We start from the raw sequence: 26,535 nt of genomic DNA on the forward strand, positions 1-26,535 counted from the left end.
GAGCCCTATAAAGAAAATAAGGAGAGTGATATGATAGGAGATAAATTACGAGAGGAAACTCTAGATAAGATGTTTAGAGAAGGCGTCATTGGAATTAAGACCTGAGGGATAAAAAGGAATTCATATGAAAAGATGGGGGGAGGAAATTCCAGACAGAGGGAACAGCAAGTACAAAGGCCCTGAGGAAGGATCAGTCTTGGAGTGTTTCAGGAACAGAAAGGAGGCCAACTTGGCTGGAGTGAAAAGGAGAGTAACTTAAGACAGGAGTCAAAGATAGTTATGAATCAGCTAAAATTGGGCCTTCTAACAGAGGGATGTTGTCATCCGTGCAATGGAAAGTCAATGAAATGTTTCAAGCAAGGTGTGATACAAGTGATATGATATGCTACGATATGTTTCTCAAAGACCACTTTAGTTGCTGTGAGAAGAACGGGATGTTAAGTTGCAAGAATAGTGTTTGGAGCTCAGTTAAGACGCTACTGTTATAGTCTTCTATTTTGGAAGTCTATTAATTTTCTAGGTCTTAATTGGTATTGAACACTGAATATCATTTTTCATGTACACAGCAAGGCCTTTTAACAAATGGATCCAAGTCCTATGATATTTTATTAGGGTTTTCTCAGGTTATAGCTACTTTTTTTTTTTCTGTCCATTTGTTTTGTTCTCTTCTTCAGCAAAATAGATTATACCTATAATGGATCTCTTTTGTTTTTTTAAATCTACTTTGCATTGATATATTTTTCTTGCTAAACCTTTGTTGAAATGATATCTTTGCCCTTTACCTATTTAATTTGTTTATCTTTAAAAAAAATTTTTTTTAATGCTTTATTTTTAAAATAAAAATACCTGATTGCATTTTCAGTAATGTTTCTTTTTGGTCTTACAGCTTTGAATGTGGCTTTCTCCTCTGGATAATCTTTCACTTTTCCATTTACTTACTCAGTTATTTGCACCCATTTTTCATCTCCTTTATTATTGTATTTTTTAATTCTTCAGATCTTATATCTTTGTACTAAATTTATTTCTACTGAAATTATTTCATTAAGTTCTTGAGCTTATAGGAAGAGTTCACAAATCAAATCTTTTTCTGGCATGTATTTTTTGTGATGTGTTTTCTGCTATTCCTTTCAAACTTTTTTCTTGTAGTATTTTTGTATGAATTATGTGTTGATTCTTTTTTTTTCCGTTTTAATTTTTATTATGCTTTAAGTGAAAGTTTACAAATCAAGTCAGTCTCTCACATAAAAACTTGATTCTTTGTTTTGAAGGCTTGTTGAGGCCATCATGGTCTGTTTTTTTATGTGACTTGATATTGACGGTTGTCTCTGAGCCATCTATAAATTATTGTATTAGTTTATTTTATGTTTGCTTACTGTGTCATAGCTTCTTGCTTTTTTGTTGTTTTGATATGCCCAAATGGGTTGCTTGAGTGAGCTAGCTTGATTATTTTCACATTTGGAGCTCTGACATCTTGTCCTCAAACGGCTAGAGCTGTTATCAGGTACATCAGTCTAGGAGTCCATTCACTTTTCTTGTACGAATTCAGCTCAGGTGTCCAGGTAGCTGATCATCAAGTGTGTGGTACAGGCTCTGTCCTACAGTCTTAGAGGGGCAGGGGTGATTGGTGTAGATGCCAGTATCTGGTTGTAGCAGGGGGTCACACTCGGAATAAGGCAGAGGGCTGAGAATCATCCCCCCTGTGTCTCTGAGGAAAGCGTGCCCCTGTTCCCTAGAGTATACAGGTGGGTGAGTTCTGCAGACGGACCTTGGGTACCCACTGTTTTTGGTTGTAAAGACTAGGAGGTATCAGTTACCCTTGGACCTCTGTCACAGGTGGCTGGGTGACCTGAGTGGAGCTAACAGTCCTTAGGCCCCTGATGTGGGTAGGTGAGGACCCTGTTTAATAGGCAAAGCAATGTCAAACATCAAACACCCACCTCTTCGCCGCACAGCTGAAATGATTGGAGTCTGCCAACAAGGGCCTATTCTCCTGAAATAGGCCCACACAGGTCCATGCAGAGGGGAAAGGTACTCAAAGTCCACGGACCGTTTATGCCTGGACAGGAGCCACTTCTGTCTTGCTCTCCCCTGGTTAGTGGAGCTGGCAAATTATCTTTTCCCCCAGTTGCAAATTTATTTCTTCTCCAAGGCCAGGAGGATGGCTCTAGGCACTCAACAGGGCCTATCTCAGGCACAGGGAGATGAACAGCTGCTGAAGCTGGCTTGTGGGTGGGGGTGTGGTAAAATACACTCAAGTACTTAGCTTTTGCTGAAAGCACTGTTCTTCTCAGGTTCCGGAGGTGTGAGTAGGCTGTGTGGCTGCCTGTTTCTCCCTGAGGAAACTGTGGCTGAATGCTAGTACCAGTCTGCCACTGCCCCTCCTGGGAATGGTGCCTGAGGGCTCCTCACAATTTAGGGCCAGTAACTCCTCTCTGCTTCTGAATGTCTCTTCCTCCCCCTGCCCCTTAGTTCATTTTCTAAGCTTGCCTTTGATGCTCAGGGCTCCTAACTTGTCATAAATATACTCGTTTCACTTGTTTTTTCAGGCTTTTGTTGTAAAGAGGACTCACCAGATGCGCCTGTCTATTCGGCCATCTTGGCTCCAAGTCTGTTGATTCCTTTTTGATAATTGCTCATCTGTGAATGAAGGAACTTGTTTCTGGATCAGCAGTTAGAAGGAAAGGACCAGGAAAACTTGTGTAGCAGATAAGAAGTAAATGTGGGTATGAATCAGGACGTGTGTCCGTGTAAGAACTGGTTTGAATTTTCCTTCTCTTCAGCTGATGAAAGTGGGTGGCAACAGGCCTGCTTCTCAGTCAAATCCTGTGCTCTACAGCACGGTTGCAAAAATAGCCTATGAATTTCTTTATTCATCTATGCATCCATTTCTGCTACTCCATTGTGTGAAATGGAGGAAGACTCCATAGCCTGCCAACACACCTTGACATTCTTATTCTGAACAAGATGTTTCTGGTTTTGCCTCTTGGAATGAGCATCATCCTCTGGAGAACTCTATATTTCTCTTGCTCTACCTGAGACCCACAGACTTGGGCTCCTTCTTTTCATGTCTTCTATTACCTGGTTTGGGATTGACTTGACATCAACTGGTAGCTACCTGGTTCAAATTATTAGTACACTTGGCATCCATTTTTCATCAGCCCTTGGATTTTTGTATTGCATTTATTTCTACTGAAATTTTTATTTCATTAACACTCCTCTTTATAGATACTTAGTTCAAGGTTAAGGATATTTCCTTATTTTGTTGATAAAGTTCTTTTTCTTATTCTCACTTTTTGGATAGTTTGAGAGAAGAGAAAGAGATAGAACAGTCACTTCTCTCGGTGGAAGCTGTAAGAACCAGTGCACTCTCTCCCCTTGCCATGGCAAGCAGCAATGTTCCAGAAAGTGTCTGCTCTTGCTCTTCTATCCTGGGTCCTGGAGTGAGGGTGATGCAGAGCTAAGCCCCAGCCTTCCTATGATGATCACGTAGTGTGCATGAGAAAAACCATTTGTGCTTTATGGCACTGAGGTTATAGGGCTGTCTACTACCTCAGCATAACCCAGCCTATCCTGACTGATACAAGAGGCAATTTGTTTGGAGTTGTTTGTGGGGTGGAAGGAAGCCCTATTCATGTCATGCTACCAGAATTCACTTTTCAATTCCATGGAAAAATCTTTCATAATGTTGAGAGTGTATGCTCCCTAATGCAGCACCTCTAATGTTAGGAATTAATCTTACAGAAATACTTGAGCATATACAAACAATATATGTTCAAGGATTTGTTGTTGTTGGTTATTTGGTATTATATAAAGTTATCAGAAAACTAGAAATATCCTAAATGTCCATCAATAAGAGAAAAAATTTAGGAATGATCAAGTGATACACATTTGCACAAAAATTATATTCAATGACGTACATTGCAGCACTGTGTAAAGTGGTTAAAAATGGAAAACACCACCAATCCCCATCAATTGGGGAATAGTTAAGTAAGTTGTGGAATATCCATACAATGGGATATTAAGTAATTGTTCAACAGAATCGGTTAAACAATAAGCGTTGATAGGATGATATCTATGACTTTAATTTATGGAAAACAAAATTTTATATTGTGTCTGGACAAATATTTGTATATGATTGTGAGTACTTAGGCCTAATCTCCATCATCTCTTGTCTGGTCTATAGCAGTAGCCTCCTAAGTGATCTCCCAACTCTCACTCCTCACCCTCTTCAGTCTCTTTTTCCCTCTGCAGCAAGAACACTCCTTTTAAAGTGTATTATGTCAGACCATGTCAACGCCTAACTCATAAAGCCCTACATAACTCAGCTCAAGCTACGTCTCCAGCCTCTTCTCTTGACCTGGTTCCTCTTACTCATTTTGCTCCAGCAACACTGGCCTCCCTACTGTACTCAACTCGGCCAAGACTGCTTCTGCCTCAGGGTCTTTGCACTTGCCTTTCTGTTTACCTCGAATCTCTTAGATATTTGAGTGGATCATTTCCCCACTGCATTCAGGTGGAGAGGGCTTCCCTGGCTCCCCTATCTCAAACATGTGCATGTTTATTCTATCCTCTTATCTTGCAGTAATCTTCTTAACACCACTACTTGGTATCACACATGTGTTTCCTGGTTTATTTATTAACTTTCTGTTTTATCCACTACATTTTAAAGATCTTAAGAGCTTAGAATATTGCATATCACAGAGTGGGGATGTATATATATATATATATGTGTGTATGTGTGTGTACAAACTATTAAAAAAAAAACCAAACCCACTGCCTTCAAATTGATTCCAACTCATAGCGACCCCACAAATTTTCCAAGGCTGTAAATCTCTATTGAAACAGACTGCTACATCTTTCTCCCACAGAGTTGCTGGTGGTTTCGAACCATCAACCTTCCAGTTAGCAATCACTTTTAACAACTATGCTACCAGGGCTCCTATATATTTATAGTTACATATTAACTACATGTACTATAACTATATATTAACTATAAATATATAAATTAAAATGTATACTTAAATAAATAGAAAATATCTAGAAATATTTACACTCAACTATTAGAAGTAGTTATCTTTGGGGAGTGGAGTAAGGATGGAGATGTAGATGAAAAGTTTAGCCTTTAGAGTCCTGTATTATTTGACTGACCAGCAGCAAAAGCCAGGGAGTAAAATCACAGTTGCCAGTCATCTCTTAAATTGCGTTTAGGTAAATTTGCACTTGAACAATCAATTCACAATTTTTGGAACAAATTGGGGAGAAATGTGTACATTTGGTGGGGAAAAGACAGTAAACATTTTTGTAGCATTTTGAATTAAAGACACAGAGAAGAAAATTTAAAAATTTATATGTACTCTTAACATGCGTTTAGCCAAGGAGCTCAGTATTTTCATTAGGTATTAACTCTTTTATGATCACACGTCAAGGAGAATAAGTATATGGTAAGAAATTCCTAATGAAAGACCTAAATAAGTTGTAGCAGATTTATTAAGATAATCATTCCAATTTGGAGAGAAGCAGATTGAAAGATGGATGGATAAAACCTAAAGTTATTAAAGAAACAAACAAACTCAATGTCACACACATATCCCTCCACCTCCTCAATCTCGTTTTTCTTTCCCTAGAACTTACCTTGGAGAAGCCTTGGTGGCACAATTGTTAAAATGCTTAGCTGGGCTGCTAATTGAAAGGTCGGTGGTTCGAACCCACCAGCTATATTGTGAGAGAAGGATGTGGCAGTCTGCTTCCATGAAGATTACAGCCTTGGAAACCCTATGGGGCAGTTCTACCAGTCCTATAGGGTTGCTGAGTCAGAATCAACTCAACAGCGGTGGGTTTTTTTTTTTTTTTTTTTTGTAGCACCTTCCTTGCTGATCCTCTGAGCACCACGAGGGGCTCTCTCAAAGTTTATTTGACCATAGTAGATAAGGTAGTGCAGTGGTTAAGAGCTCAGGCTGCTAACCAAAAGGTCAGCAGTTTGAATTCACCAGCCATTCCTTGGAAACCCCATGGGGCAGTTCTACTCTGTCCTATACGATCACTATGAGTTAGACTGACTCGATGGCAATGGGTTGGTGTTTTTGTTTTTGTTTTTTTAGATAAGACAGGAATAAAAACCACAGTATAACATGGAATAGTAAACCTGGACTTTGGTTAGAGAATTATCATCAACAATTTACCTATACATTTATACTAATACATGTGAAAATATCTGAATACTTTCATAAAATTGTCACATATAAAGTTGCTTTGTCCTCATTTCATTTTTGATATAAATTTGTGCAAGAAAATAATAAGTTGTACAATTTTCTTTTGAACATCCTTGCTCTCCATCCTAGTGTTTAGAATGTTGAGTGGGCATAATTCTTTACACTGTGAGTGTCCTTAAAAAATGAAGAATTTTTGTTTATGAAATACGTAACATGAAAAAGATAATCATTGGTGCATTTTCCTTAGGAAAGTACTGTACTATAAAGAAAGCAAATGAGAAGTATAAATGTGAAAAGATCACTGTTGACCTCTGAGAAATGCTTTCACTGTTGCCTGATACAACTTTGTTTTTTAGTCCCAATGATGTTATTGAAGCACAAAGTGAGGGGTCACTAAACATGGGCTGTGTGCTGATTTGGATAAGTGAGCTGTGAAAATTGACCCTGCATCCAACCAGTAATCAACTAATTATTAAGAGCTATTTATTCTCCAAATTTTCTCTTGAAATCAGATGACAGAAGTCCCAAAGGGATTATATTTTGAACTAGAAAGTTTTCAGGGGAAGGGAAGTAAAGAAGGAGGAGGCCACGGAAGGAGAGGTCATGGGATTTTGACTCCTACAAATGCATGTCAGTAAAAATATTTGTCTACAGTAGACTTTTGGAAATGCTTATATCTGTGTACCCACACGGTTATTTCTAGGAAATGGGTGCTACAATTACACCTATTAAATATGAAAATTTAACTATTTGGATGTTCTTAGGAGAAACTGGCTTCTCAAGTTTGAAATTTTCTTTTTCTGCTTTACTATTTTAACAAAGGACACATTTCAATAAGCAACCAACTCATTCAGTTCTGCCCCTAACATTTGTCAAACCAGGGTAGGAGAACATTTCTCGCAAATACCAGATAACTAAATAACTTAAAATTACATATCGAGCAAATAAAACCATTCGATAAAAATGCTCTACCCTCCTACCTTTTAATATGCTTTCATAAAAGCCTGACAGGTTGGGTTTGAATTGAGAATTCTCAACTCCTTGTGTGGCAGGGCAGGGCCAGCTGGCTGTGGTTGCCCCTCTTTTCCTGCCCCCTACTCAGGCTTTTCCTGTGTAGGCTGCACATAAAAGTAGGTGGCACTTCCCCAGCATAATCTCCATCATCCAGAGCCTCGCAAACAGCTGCTTCTTGGCCACTCTTTGGGGTAAGGTGCACACGCCAGGGGTATTATGGGCCCCTTTGGGAGGAAAGATCTAGGAGGAGGTCCATTAAGAGCTAGGAGGCAGAGAATTCTGGGTCCCAGTGCTAAGAGTGTGGCAGAGGGGAATCCCAGGGTCCCAGTACCTGGAAGGGGAAGAAAGCCATGGACTCCAGGTTTTTCTTGGTCCCAGAGATTGACTGTCTTGTGAAGTGGGTACACCAAAAGAGGGCCAGAGTCGGGTACCCTAAAATGGGGGCAGCATGGGGAGTCCAGAGAGCAGTCACTGTTGCTTGGGGCTCAGGTGGTACTGACATCATATGTTGTAAGCATTTTCTAAGAAAAGCCTTTTCCAAGATGGCTAGACGAATCAAGAGAGATTGGTCTGTCTGCAGGACGGATATTCCTTTGGAAGCTGTTGTCCCTCATAGGCAAATCCATTAGTATTACTTCTTTGGTCAACATGTCTCTCTGATTCTGATCTGCCTACAATTCCTCCTCCGCCCTCTTCCTCTCCCCCCGCCAAAAGAAAAAAAAAAACCCTAAGACCAATACCAATGCTTCACTCACACTTCAAAACTATCTTAGGCTAAAAAAATCTTAGGCTAGACATAGATAAAGATAATGCCAACTAACTTTATTACTTATTTACTATAAACCAGGCAAGGAGCTAAGCTCTGTCTCTAATCTATACAATACCACGTGAGGAAGATACAATGATTATTATTACTTCCAATGTACTGATGAAAAAATTGAAGCATAGAAAGTTTAAATGGTTTATTTGCTCAAAGTCATACAACTAGCAGTGGCCATATGCCATCTTTTGAACCCAAGCCTGTCTGATTACATTTTCTGAGCTCTTAATTGCTGAGCTATTCTTTGCCTCAAATGCATGTTTTTTCTTAAGTACCCAGTCCACCTTCACACTCAGTCAATAACAATGTCAGTAATAATTATTCTGTATGCCATCTCCCCTTTAAAAATAATTGATCTTAAAAACAACTTAAAGGAGTTTAGAGTACCAGGGAACTTTTGGTTGGAGGAAGCATAAATTTTTTTTTCCCAAAGCTGGTATGTTAAATCATTTTCTCTTAGATAAATATATCTTTATATATATCACATATATATAATTTTATATATTTTGATGTCATTGAGAAGATACACAGCAAAGCATACACCAATTCAACAGTTTCTACATGTACAATTCAGTAACATGGATTACATTCTTTGAATTGGGCAACCATTCTCACCCTCATTTTCTGAGCTGTTCCTCCTCCATTAACATAAATTCATTGCCCCCTTAGGTTCCTATCTAATCTTTCAAGTTGCTATTGTAAATTTGATCCCATATAGATAGTTCTTAAAAGAGCATAATGCTCAAGGCAGGTATTTTTTTACTAGTTAAGCTAAACTATTCTTTGGTTTTAAGAAGACCATGGGATATTTTTGATTTAAGATTTAAAGATTATCTTAGGGCAATAATTTCAGGAGTTCATCTAACCTTCATTGCTCCAGGAAGTCTAGAGTCCATGAGAACTTTAAATTCTGGTCTGCACTTTCCCCCTTTTGATCAGGATTTTTCTATGAAATCTTTGCTCAAAATGCTCAGTAATGACAGCCAGGCACCATCCAGTTCTTCTGGTCTCATGGCAAAAGGGGCACTATTCATAAAGGCAATTAGCCACCCATTCCATACCCTCCTCCTATTCCTGGCTCTCCTTCTTCCTCTGTTGTTCCAGGTGAATAGAGACCAATTGCTGTAAGTTGTGTGATCACTTGAAAACTCTTAAGACTCCAAGCATTACTAATCAAACTAGGAGGTAGAACAGAGGTACTAAATATGTTGTTATCCCAACTAATTAGAATGCCCCATGAAATGAGGACCCTAAAGCTCCAAACCAAGAAACTGAATCCCATAATATTTTTGGTTGTACATAATCAGTCTCAGTAGCTACTCCTTCTTTCTTTTTGTTTTTGTGATTGTTGTAAATATATCTGCCACACAACTTTTACCAATTCAACTTTTTGCAGGTATACATCTTATTGACAGCAATTACAATAATCAGCTGTGCAACCCTATCCTTAATGAGATATTTCTATCACCGTTAACCTTTTCTTCCCCCCTCCCTCCTACCCCCGGTAACCACTAATAAACTTTGCTCTCTATACACTTGTCTTTTTATATAAATGTATCTTGATGGCAAAATTTCAGGATATTTTAAAGTACTATAAATGACACGATATAGAAAGCTAATACATTTGAAATGCCATATCTACATGGTAGTGACCTACTTCCTGAGTGCTAACTGCTAAATATATTTGACTTAATTCTTCCAGGCCACCACCCAAGCATGTTTATTTATTATTCATCCCTTGTCTTGTTCAAAAATTATTTAAAATGGCAGACTCACATTTTTAGTCATATTTATTTCACATAGCTTTTTTTTCTTTTTCTTTTTCTGCTATTAACCTGAAAGCTTTGTTTGATGTTCCCCCTGGTTTTGTTTTGTTTTGTTTTTAAACTGTGAGATGATGACCATTATATATGAGTGACTATGCAGTTTGAACATACGGGTGGAGAAGTCAGTTATTCTGACCTTGGCTCAATTCCCACAATGCAAATATTTGCTAAATTGAGATCTACCAAGGATACTGTACAGTAGCCCTGGTGGCACAGTGGTTAAAGTGCTTGTTTGCTAACCGAAAGGTCAGAGGTTTGAACCCTCCAGCTGCTCTGCAGGAGAAAGATGTGGCAGTCTACTTCGTAAAGATTTACTGCCTTGGAAACCCTATAGAAGAATTCTACTCTGTCCTATAGGGTTGTTATAAGTTGGAGTCAACTCAACAACAATAAGTTTGTTTTTTTTTTTTTTTTAAGGAGAGTGTTGGAGTCAGATGGGGCTTTCTCCACTTTAAGGCCTGAGAAGAGCTCTGTGCCTCCACTGTACCCACCTGAGGAAACAGAGGCCTAGACAGAGGAGGTCCCAAATACCAGGATAGGAAGAGAAGACCAAGGAACATTAGGTGGAGGAGTTCTGAGAAGGAGTCAAGCTGCTTAGAGAACTGGGATCAAGATTGTATTTTTGGAGTCAGCTGGGAGACAGAAATAGAGGGAATGGGTGAGGCAGAAAACTGCCCCAGACCCCACTGATGACTCTTGGCTTCCCACCAGGAAGTCCTCTCAGCTCAAAAATATCTTTGAAAATATTCCATTAGGCACAAAGCCTGACATTCCACTAATTACGGAATTTTTTGATTTTTTTTTTTTTATAGTTAAGAGGGAAACCCTGATAGCGTAGTGGCTAAGAGCTATGGCTGCTAATCAAAAGGTCAGCAGTTCCAATCCACCAGGTGCTCTTTGGAAACCCTATGGGGCAGTTCTACTCTGCTCTGTAGGGTTGTTATGAATAGGAATCAACTTGATGGCAATGGGTTTGGTTTTTGGGTTTTGGTGGTTATAAGAGCACTGCCTCTCTAGTCAGACTCCTGGCTTCTCCACCTATTAGTTGTGTGATTTTGTGGGGGGGGGCTCCACCTGTGTGAATCTCAGTTTCTTTATCAGTAAGGTAGATGTCTGGTGCTGCGGTTGTGAGGTTCACGTGAATAAATGCACAGAAAACACTTAGAACAGCATCTGTTCTCAGTACACTCTCCGCTGCTTCCATATCTGCATGACTTAGCCTAAGCAGATTTCTCATTTCTAACATGTAGAGAAAGGAGGGCACTGTGGAGATGGAAATGTTTGAGACATTATGAGAAGTTGGTCAAAGTGGACTTTGGGAAGCCAAACAACAATTTAAGGATTCTATAGTTTATGACTTTATGAAGAAGAAGGGGAAGGAACTCCAAAAATAATTTTTACCCATTTTACAATTTTACCTAGAGTCTTAGTTATCTAGGGCTTCTGTAACAGAAATACAACAGGCAGGTGGCTTTAAAAACAGAAATTAATTTTCTTCCAGTTCAGAAGTTTAAAAGTCTGAATTCAGCGTGTGGCTCTAGGAGGAGATCCTTCATTTTTTTTATTTCAGCTTTTAGTAGCTGGCAATCTTTGGAGTTCCTGGGCTTGTAGATTCATCTGCCTCCTTGGCAGATAGTGGCTGTCTATTTGTATCCAACCTACTCTTTTTATAACTCAGAAGTAACTAGGTTTAGGACACACCCTACATTGGTATGGCTTTGGTAATAAAACGACGACAAAACAAAGAAAAATGCCTTATTTCCAAATACTACTACATCCACAGGGGTAGGGTTTAGGATCCCAACACTTATTTTGAGGGAACATAATTTAATCCGTAACACCTAATATTGATCTTCTTCCTGCCCCACTTTCCAGAGAACAGATGTGCTGCCTCCTCTAAGCTGGGAAATGAGATATATGAGAGAAATGTTCCATGCTCCATCTAAGTATGTGTCTTTCCAAGGATTTCTAGGAGGGGAGGTTGGAGGAAAAGGGACTGTATGAATCCCAGAAATGAAGCCTGAGGAGGACCTGTGGTTTCCCAGACCTGAGAGAGGTGACCACACCATAGATCAAAGGGTAGGCCTACCCTCCCCGGGGCCCAAAACTTGTTGCAGTGAGGCACCACTAATCTCCAATTCTGTACCCCTTGCTTGCTGCCCCTATTCTATGGTGACATTTCTTGGAAGTTGGATGAAACATTTCAGGACAAGGTCATTTCATATACAACTTGGGACAATACTTGGGTAAGACCTGTTATGGCTTGAACTGTATGCCCCAAAAACATGTGTTGTAAATTCCAACCTCTTGTGGATGTAATCCTATTTGAGAATAAAGTTTCCTTTATTATGTTAATAAGGTCTTATCAGTGTAGGGTATGTCTTAAGCCAATCACCTTTAAGATATAAAGCAAGTAGATTAGGCATAGAGAAGCCAGCACCCTGAATTTGGACTTCTAGCCTCCTAGATTGTGAGAAAAAAAAAAAAAAAAAACTTCTGTTTTTTGAAACCATTCACTTGTGGTATTTCTGTTATAGCAGCACTAGATAACTAAGATAACTAGAGCCAGCATCCTGAATCTGGACTTCTAGCTTACTAAACTATGAGAAAAATTTCTGTTTGTTACAACCACTCACTTGTAATTCTCTTACAGTAGCACCAGACAACTAAGACAAGACCTTAAAATTCTAACCATTAAATATCTAATGTTCTCTCAGCATCTCTCTTTTCTGTAGCCTCATTCTGACACCTTCTTCTAGTCCAGTGGTTCTCAAAGTGTGGTCCCCGAACCATAGCATCAGTACCATCTGGGAACTCGTTAGCAGCCATGCTGCAGGTAGGCATTGTCACTTTGCTTTTGACAAGCCCTCTCGGGGATTTTAATGAATGCTAAAGCTGGAGAACCCCTGCTCTCATCCATTCATGCTTTCCAATTTACAGAAGCTCTCTGCCAAGAAAATAAGATTTAATTCATTTTATAACATAGACTTGGCAGCACTGCTGATTTCCATATATCTATTATTTCACTGGCAGGAAGAGAAAGCAGCAGTGAACTCTGTGAGAAGGGACTGGCAGAAGGATCCCCTATAGGTATCCAATTAATGAATCATTTATAATGAGGTTAGGAATGAAAATTACCTGTATATTATCTGACTGCAAAATAGAAAAGTCAGTTCCTCAACATGGAGAACGGATACTGAGAAGAACTGGGATATATTCACAGCACAAGAGTGTGAGGGCAAAACAAGGAACACATTTCTTTTTAAACTCATGAGGTCAAAATAGATGATGACAAAAAGGAGTTAACAGTAGCCAGAGAAGAGTAAAATAAATTTGCAATGTATACTGAGTGTTCTTCATAAATATTTGTTGAATGAATGAATAAATCAATAAAAACATAAAGTAGAGAGAAAAAAGTCAATCTTAGAATCCTGAGAACTAGCTTTGGGTAGAGAATCCTTATAGATGAGGCTGGTCTCTGGTACTAGAGGTTGTTAAAATATTCAGGCACTTGCAGTGGTTAGGTAGTATTTACCCCTTAGCTCCAAGAGAAGGAATAAAGTCGTGTTTTTTTTCTTTGTTTGCTTGTTTGGATGCATATGTTACGTGTGTTAACATCTTCAGTCAGGTGTTGCTCAGTGTATGAAAAGATATTACCCCCCAAAAAATTTTTTGTTTTATACTTCCTGTTACTGTGTTGAGGTTTCTCCACTTGGTCAGTCATGACTTTGACTCAAGTTATGTATGACACATAATAACCAGATGGAAAATACAAGCCTTTTCCTGGCTTCTAAGCTTGAAAATCTAGGCCCAGACAAAAGTAATAGTAGAATATGTGATGTGTCAAAGTTTTCATTCCTACTGTTATCAAAAGATGGCTTAGTTCAATGAAAAGGAGTCATAAGGGAAGATAAGAGATCTTGAGAAGGTACACTGAATCTTGCCTGACCTTCTCAAAATCAAGACAAACCCCAAGGAGGTGACAGCCCTGCCCAAGTGAATTTCCAGGATCCTAGAGTAGAAGGGAACTACACACCCCACCCTATCCTCAACTTTCATTCCTGGGTAAATCCCAGAGTAAAACTAGTTGATACGTGTTTAGGAAGATAGGCCTGAGTCAGCCTCACAGATGATGGTGACTCAGACTAAATTAGTGGAGTTGGAGATTAAAAAAAAAAAGATGGATAGATATAAAACATATTTTGGAGGTAGGCTTACTAATGGAATGTACTGAAGGATGAGGAAGTATCCTTTTATTTAATGAGAGAAGTAACTTATTTCTCTGATTTCCCAATACTTGGTATTGGGAACCATCTACATTGTTCACCTACAGCATGTGGTCAATATATAGGCTACCTTGGAAAGTTAATCAACCTATTACCTTGTTTCTATGGGGAAATAGATTCTGAACTCTTGGTAGCCAACTTACAAACCAGAAACCCTGGTGGTGTAGTGGTTAAGTGCTACACCTGCTAACCAAAAGGTCAGCAGTTCGAATCCACCAGGTGCTCCTTGGAAACTCTATGGGCAGTTCTACTCTGTCCTCTAGGGTTGCTTTGAGTCAGAATCGACTCAATGGCAGTGGGTTTGGTTTGGTTTTAACTTACAAACCAAGTATTTGCATCAGGATTTATCCTTAGGACAATGTGAGTCCCTGGAAGAACTAGAGATGAAGAACATGGCCTTTAGAGCAAGGCAGACCTTGTGACTGTAAAGATGCTCTCCACAACATGTGACTATAAGAATGCTCTCCACAACAAGTGACATCCAACCTAACCGAAAGTGACTTAAATAATAAGGCTAGTGTAGGGTGACTCCAACTAGTTTTTCTTTTTAGTTAAGGGCTCAACAATACAATTACAGACTCAAGTTTCCTCCATATTTCTACAGAGTTAGTTTTAGTGTCACCCAGAGAATAACCCAGTGCCATCGAATCGATTCCGACTCATAGCGACCCTATAGGATGGAGTAGAACTGCCCCATAGAGTTTCCAAGGAGCGCCTAGAAGATTCGAACTGCCGACCCTTTGGTTAGCAGCCGTAGCACTTAACCACTATGCCACCAGGGTTTCCCAGTTTTAGTGTTAGGGTCAGCTTTATGCTTCAGGAGAGATGGTTGTATCAGTTCCAAGTATCACGTTCAAATACAACATCACCCAGAGGTACTGTGCTGCTTTTACAGGATGAGAAAACCTTTTCAACATTCCCATCAGTCTTTCATTTAGGTCTTTTTTCCAGAAATGCAAAGATGTTGACGTCTAAACTCACTGGTTAGGGAATTGGGGACTAATTACTGGATTAAATCAATCAGGATTCTCCCATCCTGACCCTGGGGCTGGGGTTGGTCTACCCCAAGCACGTGGCTTTGCAGAGGAAAATGAATAATTGGAAGAATGGGTTCTGTTGGCAAGAAAGAAGGAAAAAATCTGGCTTTTGTATATGCTTCATTTGGATTTGAACTTCTCTCTGACAGTAATTGTATGACCACAAGCAACTCAATTACTTTCTATGTGCCTCAAATTTCTTCACTTTATACTGGAAATATTAGTATATAATTAACATAATTTTACAAATTACGTGTCATCTTGGATGTACATCTACTTCTACTTATCGACTATCTCCTTATTTTTTATTCAAGACAACGTAGAAAAAATTCTCAGGTAGTGCCTCCGATGATCCAGGCCCCACGTGAGCCGCGCCAGGCCCTGGCCCTGGCCCCCGAAGGTTATACGGGTGGACCCCGGCGATGACTGGTCCATGTGAGGGACAGCGGGATGCCTTCTTCCATTTGTCCGGGACACCTCAGTCTGGCCATGAAGGGTGCAGGGAGGGCAATGGCGGGATGATGCGATGTTGCGAGTGAGCAGTGGGAGGTTGGAGAGGGCCTGAAGTTGGCCTGGAGTTTGGCGGGGGGAAGAGGGACGGGGATGTGCGCCGCTGCAGGGTCCGGGCAACGCAGGACAAGTAAGGTCTCCACCTAGGGAGTGTGGCAGGCAGGAGGTGGACATCCCAAGATGCGTGGAGGTGTCTGAGGGGCAGTGAGCAAACGGGGGTAGAGGGGACACTGGAACTGAAGACATTCTGCCCCATAGGGTTTCCAAGGAGTGGCCTGAGGATTTGAGCTACCTACCGTTTGGTTACCAGCCAGGCTCTTAACCACTATGCCACCAAGGCACCAACGGGTGCAGTTAATTGCCTAAAAATTTCTTATTGGTATAATTATTAGAAAATAATAACATTTATAAAGTTGTCTTCTTCAAATTCAATTCGTATATATTCTGTTGACACAAGATATCACAAATGGGGAGATTTTATACAACATGTGGAGCTTTTTGTCACTTATTTCTCAGAAGATCTGGTCAGATTTTTTTCCCCCCTTTTCATTAAAAAAAAAAAAATTTTTTTTTTTTTTTTTTTTCCTTTTCATTAGTGGGAATGTTTTTGAAAGTTTGTAGAAAGTAGCACACCCCAGATGGACAGAGAATATGAAAGTCAACCAAAGTGTATTGCAACTTTTTCTGAGCCTGGTTTTCACACTCCATTTACAGGGTGAGAACAGCCTACCAACACAGCTCTCCCAACACCACCCCTCCTTACAACTCACACCACAAAAATGGAATTCATGAAAATCATAATTTGCTTTTTAATGATTCACTGAGCTCCAGCAATGTCTTAGCACATCCCCCTCAAACTGATTTCCACAGAATCTCTTCCAAATGGAAAAAATTAAAGAATAAAAGACCTCCATATTTATAAATGTTCCTCTACTAAGAAGGTGATTAGGAGTTCCCTCCTGCCTTCCTCCAGGCAGCCAGAGTAGTTTAGGTTTCAGCAGGCGTTTATAAGGGGACTTTGAAACCATGGTGGCGTAGTGGCTAAGTGCTACAGCTGCTAACCAAAAGGCTGGCAGTTCAAATCCACCAGGCGCTCCTTGGAAACTCTATGGGGCAGTTCTACTCTGTCCTATAGGGTCGCTATGAGTCAGAATTGACAGCAACGGGTTTGTTTGTGTTTTGGGGGAGACCGTGGGTAAAGCCACAGAATTTCAGAACAGAGAGGGGCTGGAAACTTCATCTTCAAGGTAAATAAACTGGCAACTGGAGAGAAAAAAAAAAAAAAAAGAATCTCTTGCTCAGAGGCTTATCATCAGTAGGAGCAGAACTGGAGCAGGAGTTGGTAAACTGCCAGTCAAGGACCCTTCACAACATACCACACAGGCCCTGATCCAGGTCCCCTTGCACATGGCACTAACATGAACATTTAGTTTTCACACTGTAGAGGACACAGAGTTTAAAAAATAAATCTGTCTTTCTATTTGTTTTTTAAAGAAAGCATTTGCCTCCATTCATGGACATATAATTTAAATAGAATCGACCTCAGATTAAACTAAATAGAACTGCATCATGGAATGCGGGACCACTAAATTTGTGTGGCCAATTTCTCTGGACACGATGATTAGTTCAGGGATAAGCATATAACCTAACCACAGCCAATGAAACATGAGGATGTGTTTGCTGGAGCCTCTGGGAAGGGAAACTTTTCTCATTCCTGCTGGGTTTGGTGGTGTGAGGATGTAAAGCTTGGAAATACTGCAACCTCCTTGCTACCAGTCAAACCAACGGAAGGAGGCTAATACAGAGCAAGCAGAACAAAGAGGTAGATCTCTTGACCTCATTTTGACTCTGAATCAACCCGTGCTTATAGTTAACACTAGCCATCAATATTTTGGCAGTGAACACCAATAAATTAATCATTTATTTCGTTGGGTTTCCTGCCACTTACAATTGAAATATGTATAACAGCTATCTATTAATCCAGATATTTTCTCTTTTCCTTCTTCCCTGTTCTGGCTATAAATATAAAAAGAACCCACACCATTCAGTACCATCATGACATGCAAGTTGTAGTGATTAACCACACTGGGTTTGCTCTCCATGCCACGTGAATTTTTGCAGCCCCGCGATCCATACGCTGGCCATGATTATTGCAGCACCCTTACCCATTCTGAGCCACTGAGTTTAAAATCAAATGCTAACCCTTCTGATTTTACAGTGCTACTCATGTTCAACTTATTTGAAGACCCTTGTCTGTGAACTTGCTGGCTCAATATTTATCTGTATTTTCCACCTAAGCTTGACTATTTTTCTCTTTTCGTAGATAACTTTTCAGGTATAATTTCTTGTGCTATAACCTTCTTATAAAACATCGTTCTTTTTTACTCTCAATCTCTATTTAGCTCTCCATCTCCAGGCTACAGACAATAGCCTTCCATCCTAAAGATAAATGAGAAAAAAAAAAAAAGAGGCCTTCTTTAAATGTCTGTCCTATTAACAGGCTGTCTTATCTCTGCTCTTTCCACCACTGTCAAATTCTTGAAATAGCCCATACTCATTTCTTCCTAGCTCATCCACACTAATTCCTCAAACTACTGTAATCTGACTAGTAGCTTCTTATCTTTAGTGAATTTCTACCCCAGCAGCATCAGGAATCTGCCAATTGCAACCAGTGGTTCTCCCTGTGGCATTTCATTTGCCCTTTTTAGCAGCCCTTTTCTCCACTGGCTTTTGGCACTTATATTCTTCAGATATGCCTCCTGCCCCTCTATTTATTCTTTCTCGGTCTCCTTCTTTGTAGCCTCATGCCTTACCTTAAATGCTTGTATTTCCTCTGTCTGTCCTCAACTCCCCTCTCACCCATACCTCTATTTGTCATTTTCATCCTCTCCCTTGACTTCAGTTACTAGAGTATAGCGCGGTGACACATTTTGAGAAGGAACTCCAAGTCTTTTTGAAGCCTTACTGGTTGGAAGTGAGGAAAACTGACATTTGAAAAGTCAAATAATAATTTGTTTTATTCCACAGAGGTTGGATTTTACCTTTAGAGGCAGGCAGCTCTTTTGTTTCATGAAAAGTCTCTTGAACAGGTCTTTTAGTTACATAAAAATAAGGTGATGGCCCTACTCTGGCCTATAGGAGATCAAGACTATGGAATCCAAGAAGGTAAATGTCTCTGCATAGTAAAGTGCAAGGCTGTCTTCATTTTTAGCACAGCTTCATCCCTGCATATTCTAATCCTTTAGAAAATGTTGGGGTCATTTTCTTAACTGTGAATTTACATTGCACCATCTCTGAGAATAGGTGTTTCTCCTGGAAGATAAATGTACAACTTGACATTAATTTTGATAGCCCTTCCCTTTTACCTTGGCCTTGGAACTTGAGATCCTGAACACAGGACACAGTAAACAGGTTCAAATGTACTTGTAGTGGGTGGTGAACTGGTTTCTGCAAGGTAGGCAGCAGAGCTTAGAATATGCAGAGAAATTTCTGGTGCAGAACTTCTAAGGAAGGGTTTCAGTTCTGAGTTCTGCCAGCAATCATCAGTGACGTGTTACAGTGGTTACAGGTGGTTCTAGCTGTTTGTCTGGGAAACTGGAGGAAGGGAATGATCCCACAGTTGGGAGCAGTGCCTATCTGTAGATAAATGGACTTGAGGGGAAAAGAATGATCTGCAGAGGAACAGTACAGCAGTTTGGTGCCAGAGCGCTGGCTCCAGAGGAAAGTGACAGCCAGGATAGATTGGTAAACGAAATAAACATTCCCTGGGTATTCCCTAAAACAAAAGATGGAGATGCGGAATGATACAAATATACTCAAACTTCACTGGAGCTTAGACTGTTAAAGTTTAGGCATCGAAGGAAAGGCCTGTGAACATATGAGACCCTCAAATTATAATTCCCAGATCTACATCTCTGCCACTATAGTCCTGAGTTCTAGAACCCTTATATCTACCATATTCCAGACATTTTAATGTGAAGTCCTCTTGTTAGGAGCCTTGTTTTTAAGAATGGGCAGGGGAAGCTCTGCCAGGGAACAAAACTCATTGACCTTATGGCTGTACCTCCAAGTCCAATCATATCTATTTTGGGATCTTGGCCCTGTATAATTTCTTAACTTTCTGGCAGTGATTTACTGCATGCTACCTGGTGTTTTATAATTTGTCTGTGTGATCAGGTCTTTCTTTCTAACTCTGAACCTCCCTGCTTCTCGTTTGCAGCATTTGTCCTTGTGCCTAGCTTTGTCTTCAAAGCTCTTGACCCATTTCTAGCAATGAGCTATCTAAAGAGTTGTACACCTAAACCTGATTATCGGTGCGCCTAATATTCATTTCAGCTACCACAGAGTAGTTACCAGTAAAGGTTTGTTAAATGAGTGAATACTCCCTGGCAAATCCCAATACTCAGTGATTCCAAGGGTCTTGACCTCCAACGTTTCCTGGACTACATGTAATTTTTCACCAAAGTAACTTTCTCAAAATACTGACTGACATCACTGCATTCCCATTCATGACAATCTATCCCGATATTAATGACCCTTAAACTTAGTAAGGAAACTCTGTGGCATGGTGGTTATGAGCTTTGTCTGCTAACCAGAATGTCAGCAGTTTGAATCCACCAGGTGCTCCCTGGAAACTCTACGAAGCAGTTCTACTCTATCTTACAGTGTCACTGTGAGTCAGAATCAACTCGATGGCAATAGGTTTGGTTTTTTTGGTTTCGAACTTAGTAAGACACACCAAAGTCAATTAAGGGTGTTTTTATTGAGATGTACATCCTACTAAGGACTTTTTCTCTCTATCAATTTCCACTTTGCTTTCCTTTCCTGGTAAGTAGAGCCTAAAAACCCAAAAACCCAGTGCCGTAGAGTCGATTCCAACTCATAGCGACCCTATAGGACAGAGTAGAAATGCCCCATGGAGTTTCTGAGGAGCGCCTGGGGGATTCAAACTGCTGATCCTTTGGTTAGCAGCTGTAGCACTTAACCACTACGCTATCAGGGTTTCCAAGTACAGCCTACCTGTCTTCATTTTCTCAGAAAATTATTTAATATTTTCATTAGGAGGTATAAATTATATCTCTTGAATTACTATTCATCCCAGAGGTATTTGCATTTTAATGGTACAATAATAATAATGGCTAACACTGTTTTTGCTTTTACTCTGTGTCAGGCATTACACTACATGTAATTCTCATGTCAATGCTATGAGATGGGCATTGTCATTATCCTCACTTTACAGATGATAAAGCCAGGACTCAGAGAAGTTAAGTAACTTGAAAGAGAGTATTGGATGGAGGATCCAAAGAGAGTGAGTATTGAGTGGAAGATCCGGGCTTTGAACCCTCTCTTTTTGAGTCATGGTAATTATAAACCTTAGATTGGTGCATATTAACAGAATGAAGTTCTAAATTTTGTTAGGGAGTATTACTCCATCTCTGAAAATATACCTCCCAGGCAGCTGCCCTACCCTGCTATTCATGAGGCCAAAGATGCTGCTTGGCCTGGCAGTGTCCCAATCTAAATAGGGACAATCAAACAGATTTCTTTTTCTTTGTAGGCCACATGTTTCTGGCTTAAAACTGTGCACTTTTGAAAAACAAGAGCCTCTTGGGACACATCTGAAATCAGGACTCATAAAATATTGGCATTTGCATTTGAAAATGTCTTTTAAAAAAATAGCCATATTCATTAGGGAATTGTGCTATAGTCCCCACAGAAAAGTCCAATTTCAGTTTCTATTAGAAACTCTGGAAACCCTGGTGGTGTAGCGGTTAAGTGCTACGGCTGCTAACCAAGAGGTTGGTCGTTCGAATCCACCAGGCGCTCCTTAGAAACTATCGGGCAGTTCTACTCTGTCCTATAGGGTCGCTATGAGTCGGAATCAACTGGATGGCAGTGGGTTTTGTTTTGGTTTTATTAGAAGCTCTGTACTTAGCTTTTTCACCCAAATCATCTTTCAAGAGAGATTTTTGTTTTGATTTGTTCTTGTGTTCTTGTGACTGAAACCTACCATTCACTACGGCTTTGTCAGAAAAGGTATATGTGAGTGTGTATGGATTTTAAACCAATATGTAATTTGCTTTTTACTGCTTTACTTAGTGTTGAATCTTTTTTTTTTTTTTTTCTTCAATCCAGTCCAATTGTTTGACTTCCAAATGATACCTCTCAGCAATGCCCACTGGATGACTTTTTCTAGAGAGAGAATTTTCCGTTTAAAATATTTCAGAAGTCAGCAGATTCTTATATAAAGTTTAAAGGCAAACTAACTGCTTCTTGATCTCTTACTCCTTCTGTTTTATTAATACTTCTGAGGCTAGTAGTTAAGCACTTAACCTTTTGCACCACCCAGGGATTCCTTAATAATTATATACCCATCTCAATAAATACTCATGCTCGGTTGGCTGCTGAGTGTCTTATCAAGTCTATAGGAAATCAAACCTTGGCAAGTATTAATGCTCTAAAATTTATTCAGCCTGTATTGTCATCATAAAATCACAGTTCTTAGAAGATATATAACAGGTAATCTTAGGTCTAAGCAGTTTTGTGTTGATAAATGTTTAACAAAGGCTCTCCAGGAAAAACAAACCTGATTTGTAGCATTTGACAATTTACTGGTAAATACTCCTCCCATAGCCAATTTTAAGCTACGAATGTGACATCAGAGAAGGTGAAGTTGGGAAGTGATGCATCAAAATCAACACACCACTGGATCTGATGACCCTGATACCATGTGAGCTTTCATCAAAACTTCCAAAGTCTCTGAAGTCACCTTTTGGTCAAATGGTTCAAAAGAAAAAAGCAGATGAGAATCATGTTTAATAACCTAAATCCCATAGTCTGGCTGCCAAGGCCCCGATCCTGCTCTTTTCCTTACTCTCAGTATTAGCTTGAGTAAGCCCTGTAACTCTTCTATGACTTGGTTTCCTCAAAAGTAAGCTGGTAATAGGAAGGTGTCTATGTCACAGAGTTGCTGCAATAATTAAATGAAAAAGTGCTACAAATGAGTTCTTGGCACATAGTAGGCCCTAAAGAATTTTAGCCATTATTTTTCCAGAATTTACACTTCCAGCTATCAAAATACTTTACACGTTTGTCATCTAAATCTTCCCAAGTTCATTAAAAACCATCCTGCTTTATGCTGTGAGTGGAGCCAAGCATAGAGGCGAGAGCACTAAAGGAGAAGCCATAGCTTGGTTTCTAGTTTCAGCTTTGCCAATGCCTGTGGCCTTTGTCAAATCATTTCAGTTTCAAGAGCTTTAGCTCCCTCATTAGTAAAATGAAAAAAGTAGTAATCATCCCAAAACTGCATACAATTGTAGTGAAACTGATATGAAATAATGAAACTAAAACGTCTTTGAAGGCTATACAGATGTGGTATATTATTGCTAATCCAATTTAAAAAATCATGACGTCATAGAAGCATTAAAATAAAAAAGCGAAAAATTTTTTGTCATTTGGGTAAAAATTGGGGAAAGGTGGGGATAAGAGCTGGCGTTGTGTTGCAAAGAGCGAGATTAAAAAAATTAAATTTCTACCATGAAGTAGTTAAGTATTGTTCTTAAGTTTTCTTCCCACAAAAGAGCAGTTTTCAAATGAAAAGGAACTATACTTTGAAATGTAATGTATGTTTAAATCAGTTAGGGATCATGGAGAACTATGTTAGCAAAGCATCTGTGGAATCCTAATTTTCAGGAAAATACAACAGAAGAATTAATAAATATTATATATGATAATCTATCAAATAAAAGATGAGAAACAGGCAAAATAGCATTATAAAATGAATGATTTAAGCCTCCCAAGAATTTTTAAAGATAAAAGTTTTTACTTTTTATAAATAAATATCAAATAATAAACTAGTCAAGGACAAATTGAAGAAACCTTAAACGTGTTAAGAAGTTTAGTTCACTTGTGAATTAAAAGCACATGAAAATGTAAGAGCAAACAAATTACAGGGGCACCAAAAAACATTTTTTTTAATTGGCACTTTGGATCTCTATTCACTTAAAAGAAATACTGTGTATATTTTTACAGATATTTTGGTGACAGTTAACCAGGAAAACAACTCGGGGTAGAGTTTATAATCTAAGGTTTCCTCTGATTTTTCTTAATTTATGACTCCAAACCCCACCTAACAAAGAAGTTCTGTTCTGGAGACAAAAGACAGAATCACTGCTGCAGTACAGCCCTCATCAAGGCTTTTTCTATCAGTTATTAATGAAAATTCTCATTATACAATATTATAAAGTTCAGTACATGATATAGAAAGATCTCCAAGTTTCCTTGTTTACGGGAGAAAAAGCAAAATGAAAAACCATGAATCCAGTATGCTACTTTCCATGAAAGAAGGAGAGAAAAATAAGAAATAAAAATTTGTAATAAATCCCTCGAAAGATAAATAAGACGGGTGTGAGTTGGGGGAGTGGGGTAGATTGGGACAAGGATAGAAGCAAGAATTTCAAGAAGCATCTTTTTATATTATTTTCATTTTTGAACCACGAGAATTTATTACCTATTAAACAATATTATTTATGTGTGTGCTTGTACGTGTATGTGTGTGTTTCTTAAGTTCAGCCTACATCAATAGCAAAATTTCAGTCTCATACCTGGTTTAACATTTCTCACCTCCCTAAGATCAAATGTGACCTGGGCTTAGACCCCTGCAGAGGGAAAGGGGCACGGTGGATGTCTCCACTCTCCATGTTTTACTCCCTGTCCCACTCACTTGCTGCTTCTCATTATTCCAGCAATGTGGTGGGGAAGGGACAGGAAACTATAGGGACCAAAGGGTCTTACTAGATTCATGTGGTTTTGCTGTCATCCATGTGGCAAATGTCCAAATGTTGGGTCCTGGGGAGTTTTACCGGTGTCCTAGAGAGACTTGCTATACCAATAGGGTACCTCCAACATTATATGTTCTCTAACATTCTGGCTGAATTATTACAACTCCTACCCTGACTTGTATCAACAATCACCCCAGGTAGCTTGTTTTTCACCCTCTGAAGGGAGCAGTCTTGGTAGATTCCTTCAAGAGACCTCTAGTCTGGCTGCCTTAGGACTTTGAAAACTACAGTGCCTTTTCCTGCCAAATTCTGGAAGGGCCTCTCCCTACACAGGTTTCCTCTTCCCCCTGAATTCACTGGTAGTTCTAATCAACCTGTCACCTCTGTCTTTTTTAAGGTGAGTATCAGGTACCTGTCTAAATGCTCCCCATAACTCCAAGAGATACTTCCCAGTGTCGAGTCTGAACTGATCAGAACTGTCACACCAACTACTACCTCCAGGTTCCACAGGGTCCCCGCCTGCAGCTTGAGGTTTAGGGTATGTCGTTAGAGGGGAAAAGAAAATGTACAGTTCTCCCTCTAGGCCAGGGTTCCTAACCTCCACACTACTGACATTTGTGACCAGATAATTCTTTGGAAGGGGGGGACTGTCCTGTGCATTGTATGATATTTAGCAGCACCCCTGGCCACTTACCCACTACATGCCAGTAGCACATGTTACAACTGTAACAATCAAAAATATCCTCAGATAGTGCCAAGTATCCCCTGAAGGGCAAAATTGCCTGGTGGTGAGCCACAGCTCCAGGCTAACAACTTCTTCATATAAATTCTCATTTCCTATCTCCCTTAACAATCTGCTAATTATATTTAGAGGCTAGATTTGGATGATTGTCAACAACATCTTTGGAGCTGCCATTTAGCAAGGCCTGCATAGAGGGCCTGATACCTGCCATGAGCATGTGTGGACACGTAACAGCCATTTTCTCAGAAGGAACTCTGAAATCTGAGATAATAGGAAACATTCTTACATCAGAGAAAGTCACTATAAGCCTACATCTGTTTCTGAAAAAAAAAAAAAATTAAAATCTGTATTTAAGAACAAGGGTAGGAGGGAAGTGAATTTTTTTTTTTCATTCTTTATGTTTTGTGGCTTTATTATCCGAATATTTTTATTATATTCAAGCATTTTGATTAAAATGTATATATTTTTTAGAAAGAATCACAGTCCAGTTAAGTAGTTAATGAAAAAGCATCTTTTAAATTTTAATAAGATTTTGATTTTGTTTTTATTGGTTATATTTGCTAAATTCATGTAGTGGATAAAGGAGGTTGGCAAAAGATGAATAAAGGAGGAGAGAGGCAAGGAAGACAAAAGGAAAGGAAGATTAACACTTACCTTGTTTCATCGATATAAACTGCTTCCAACACGGATGCTGCATACTCAATATTCTTCTTTAAGTCTACGACGTTAACATCACCTTTTTCCAGCTGTTTCACTAGGCATCTTAGTCTATTTCAAAACAGTAGATGAAAAAAGAGAAAAATAGAAAGAAATTTAATATAACTATATGGAACATATTCTAATATTAAATACACAAATTGAGTAAAGATTTTAACACACATTTTTTAAAGCATCAAATAGAAATGTTTTCAGAGATATTTTTAGATATATTTAAGATAAATCTTTATCAATTAAGCAACTATTATAAATTATATTTCCCTCTCAATAATGTTAGGGGTGTGGGTCGCTAGTTTAGGTATTATATTTCAAGGAAGGTCTCTCTGAAAATTCAAGACAAAGAGATTTTTATCGAAATATATTACTGGCAGGAGAATGTATTCCTTGGCCATTTTGCTTTTTCATAGTTGTCACAGAGAGAATAATTCAAAGATGGTCCTCTGAATGCTACTGGAGCTATTGTTCACTGAAAATAGCAATTAAAAAAAAAAATGAAGGCAAAAGTTCCAAGGAAATACAGATTCCAAAAAAAAAATGTATGTGTGTTTATTGTTTTCACTGCAATGGTTTTTCCCTTGAGACAACTCTGTAAAA

The 26,535-nt window shown here is 39.2% G+C and overlaps 1 protein-coding gene across 5 annotated transcripts in view; it reads right to left on the reverse strand.

Annotated features, from left to right (window-relative positions):
• PDE1A (phosphodiesterase 1A) overlaps positions 1–26,535 on the reverse strand; it is a 300,656-nt gene that overhangs the window by 104,930 nt on the left and 169,191 nt on the right. For all 5 annotated transcript variants that reach the window (XR_007517882.1, XM_049887595.1, XM_049887593.1 and 2 more), the window contains exon 2: positions 25,879–25,992. Coding sequence is in view for 4 of the 5 variants with exons in the window: in XM_049887595.1 (XP_049743552.1) it covers positions 25,879–25,992 (114 nt within the window). In the remaining variant the exon portion in view is untranslated. The remainder of the gene's footprint in view (positions 1–25,878; positions 25,993–26,535) is intronic.

The sequence above is a fragment of the Elephas maximus genome, chromosome 6 (genome assembly GCF_024166365.1).
Source record: "Elephas maximus indicus isolate mEleMax1 chromosome 6, mEleMax1 primary haplotype, whole genome shotgun sequence".
NCBI lineage: Eukaryota > Metazoa > Chordata > Mammalia > Proboscidea > Elephantidae > Elephas > Elephas maximus.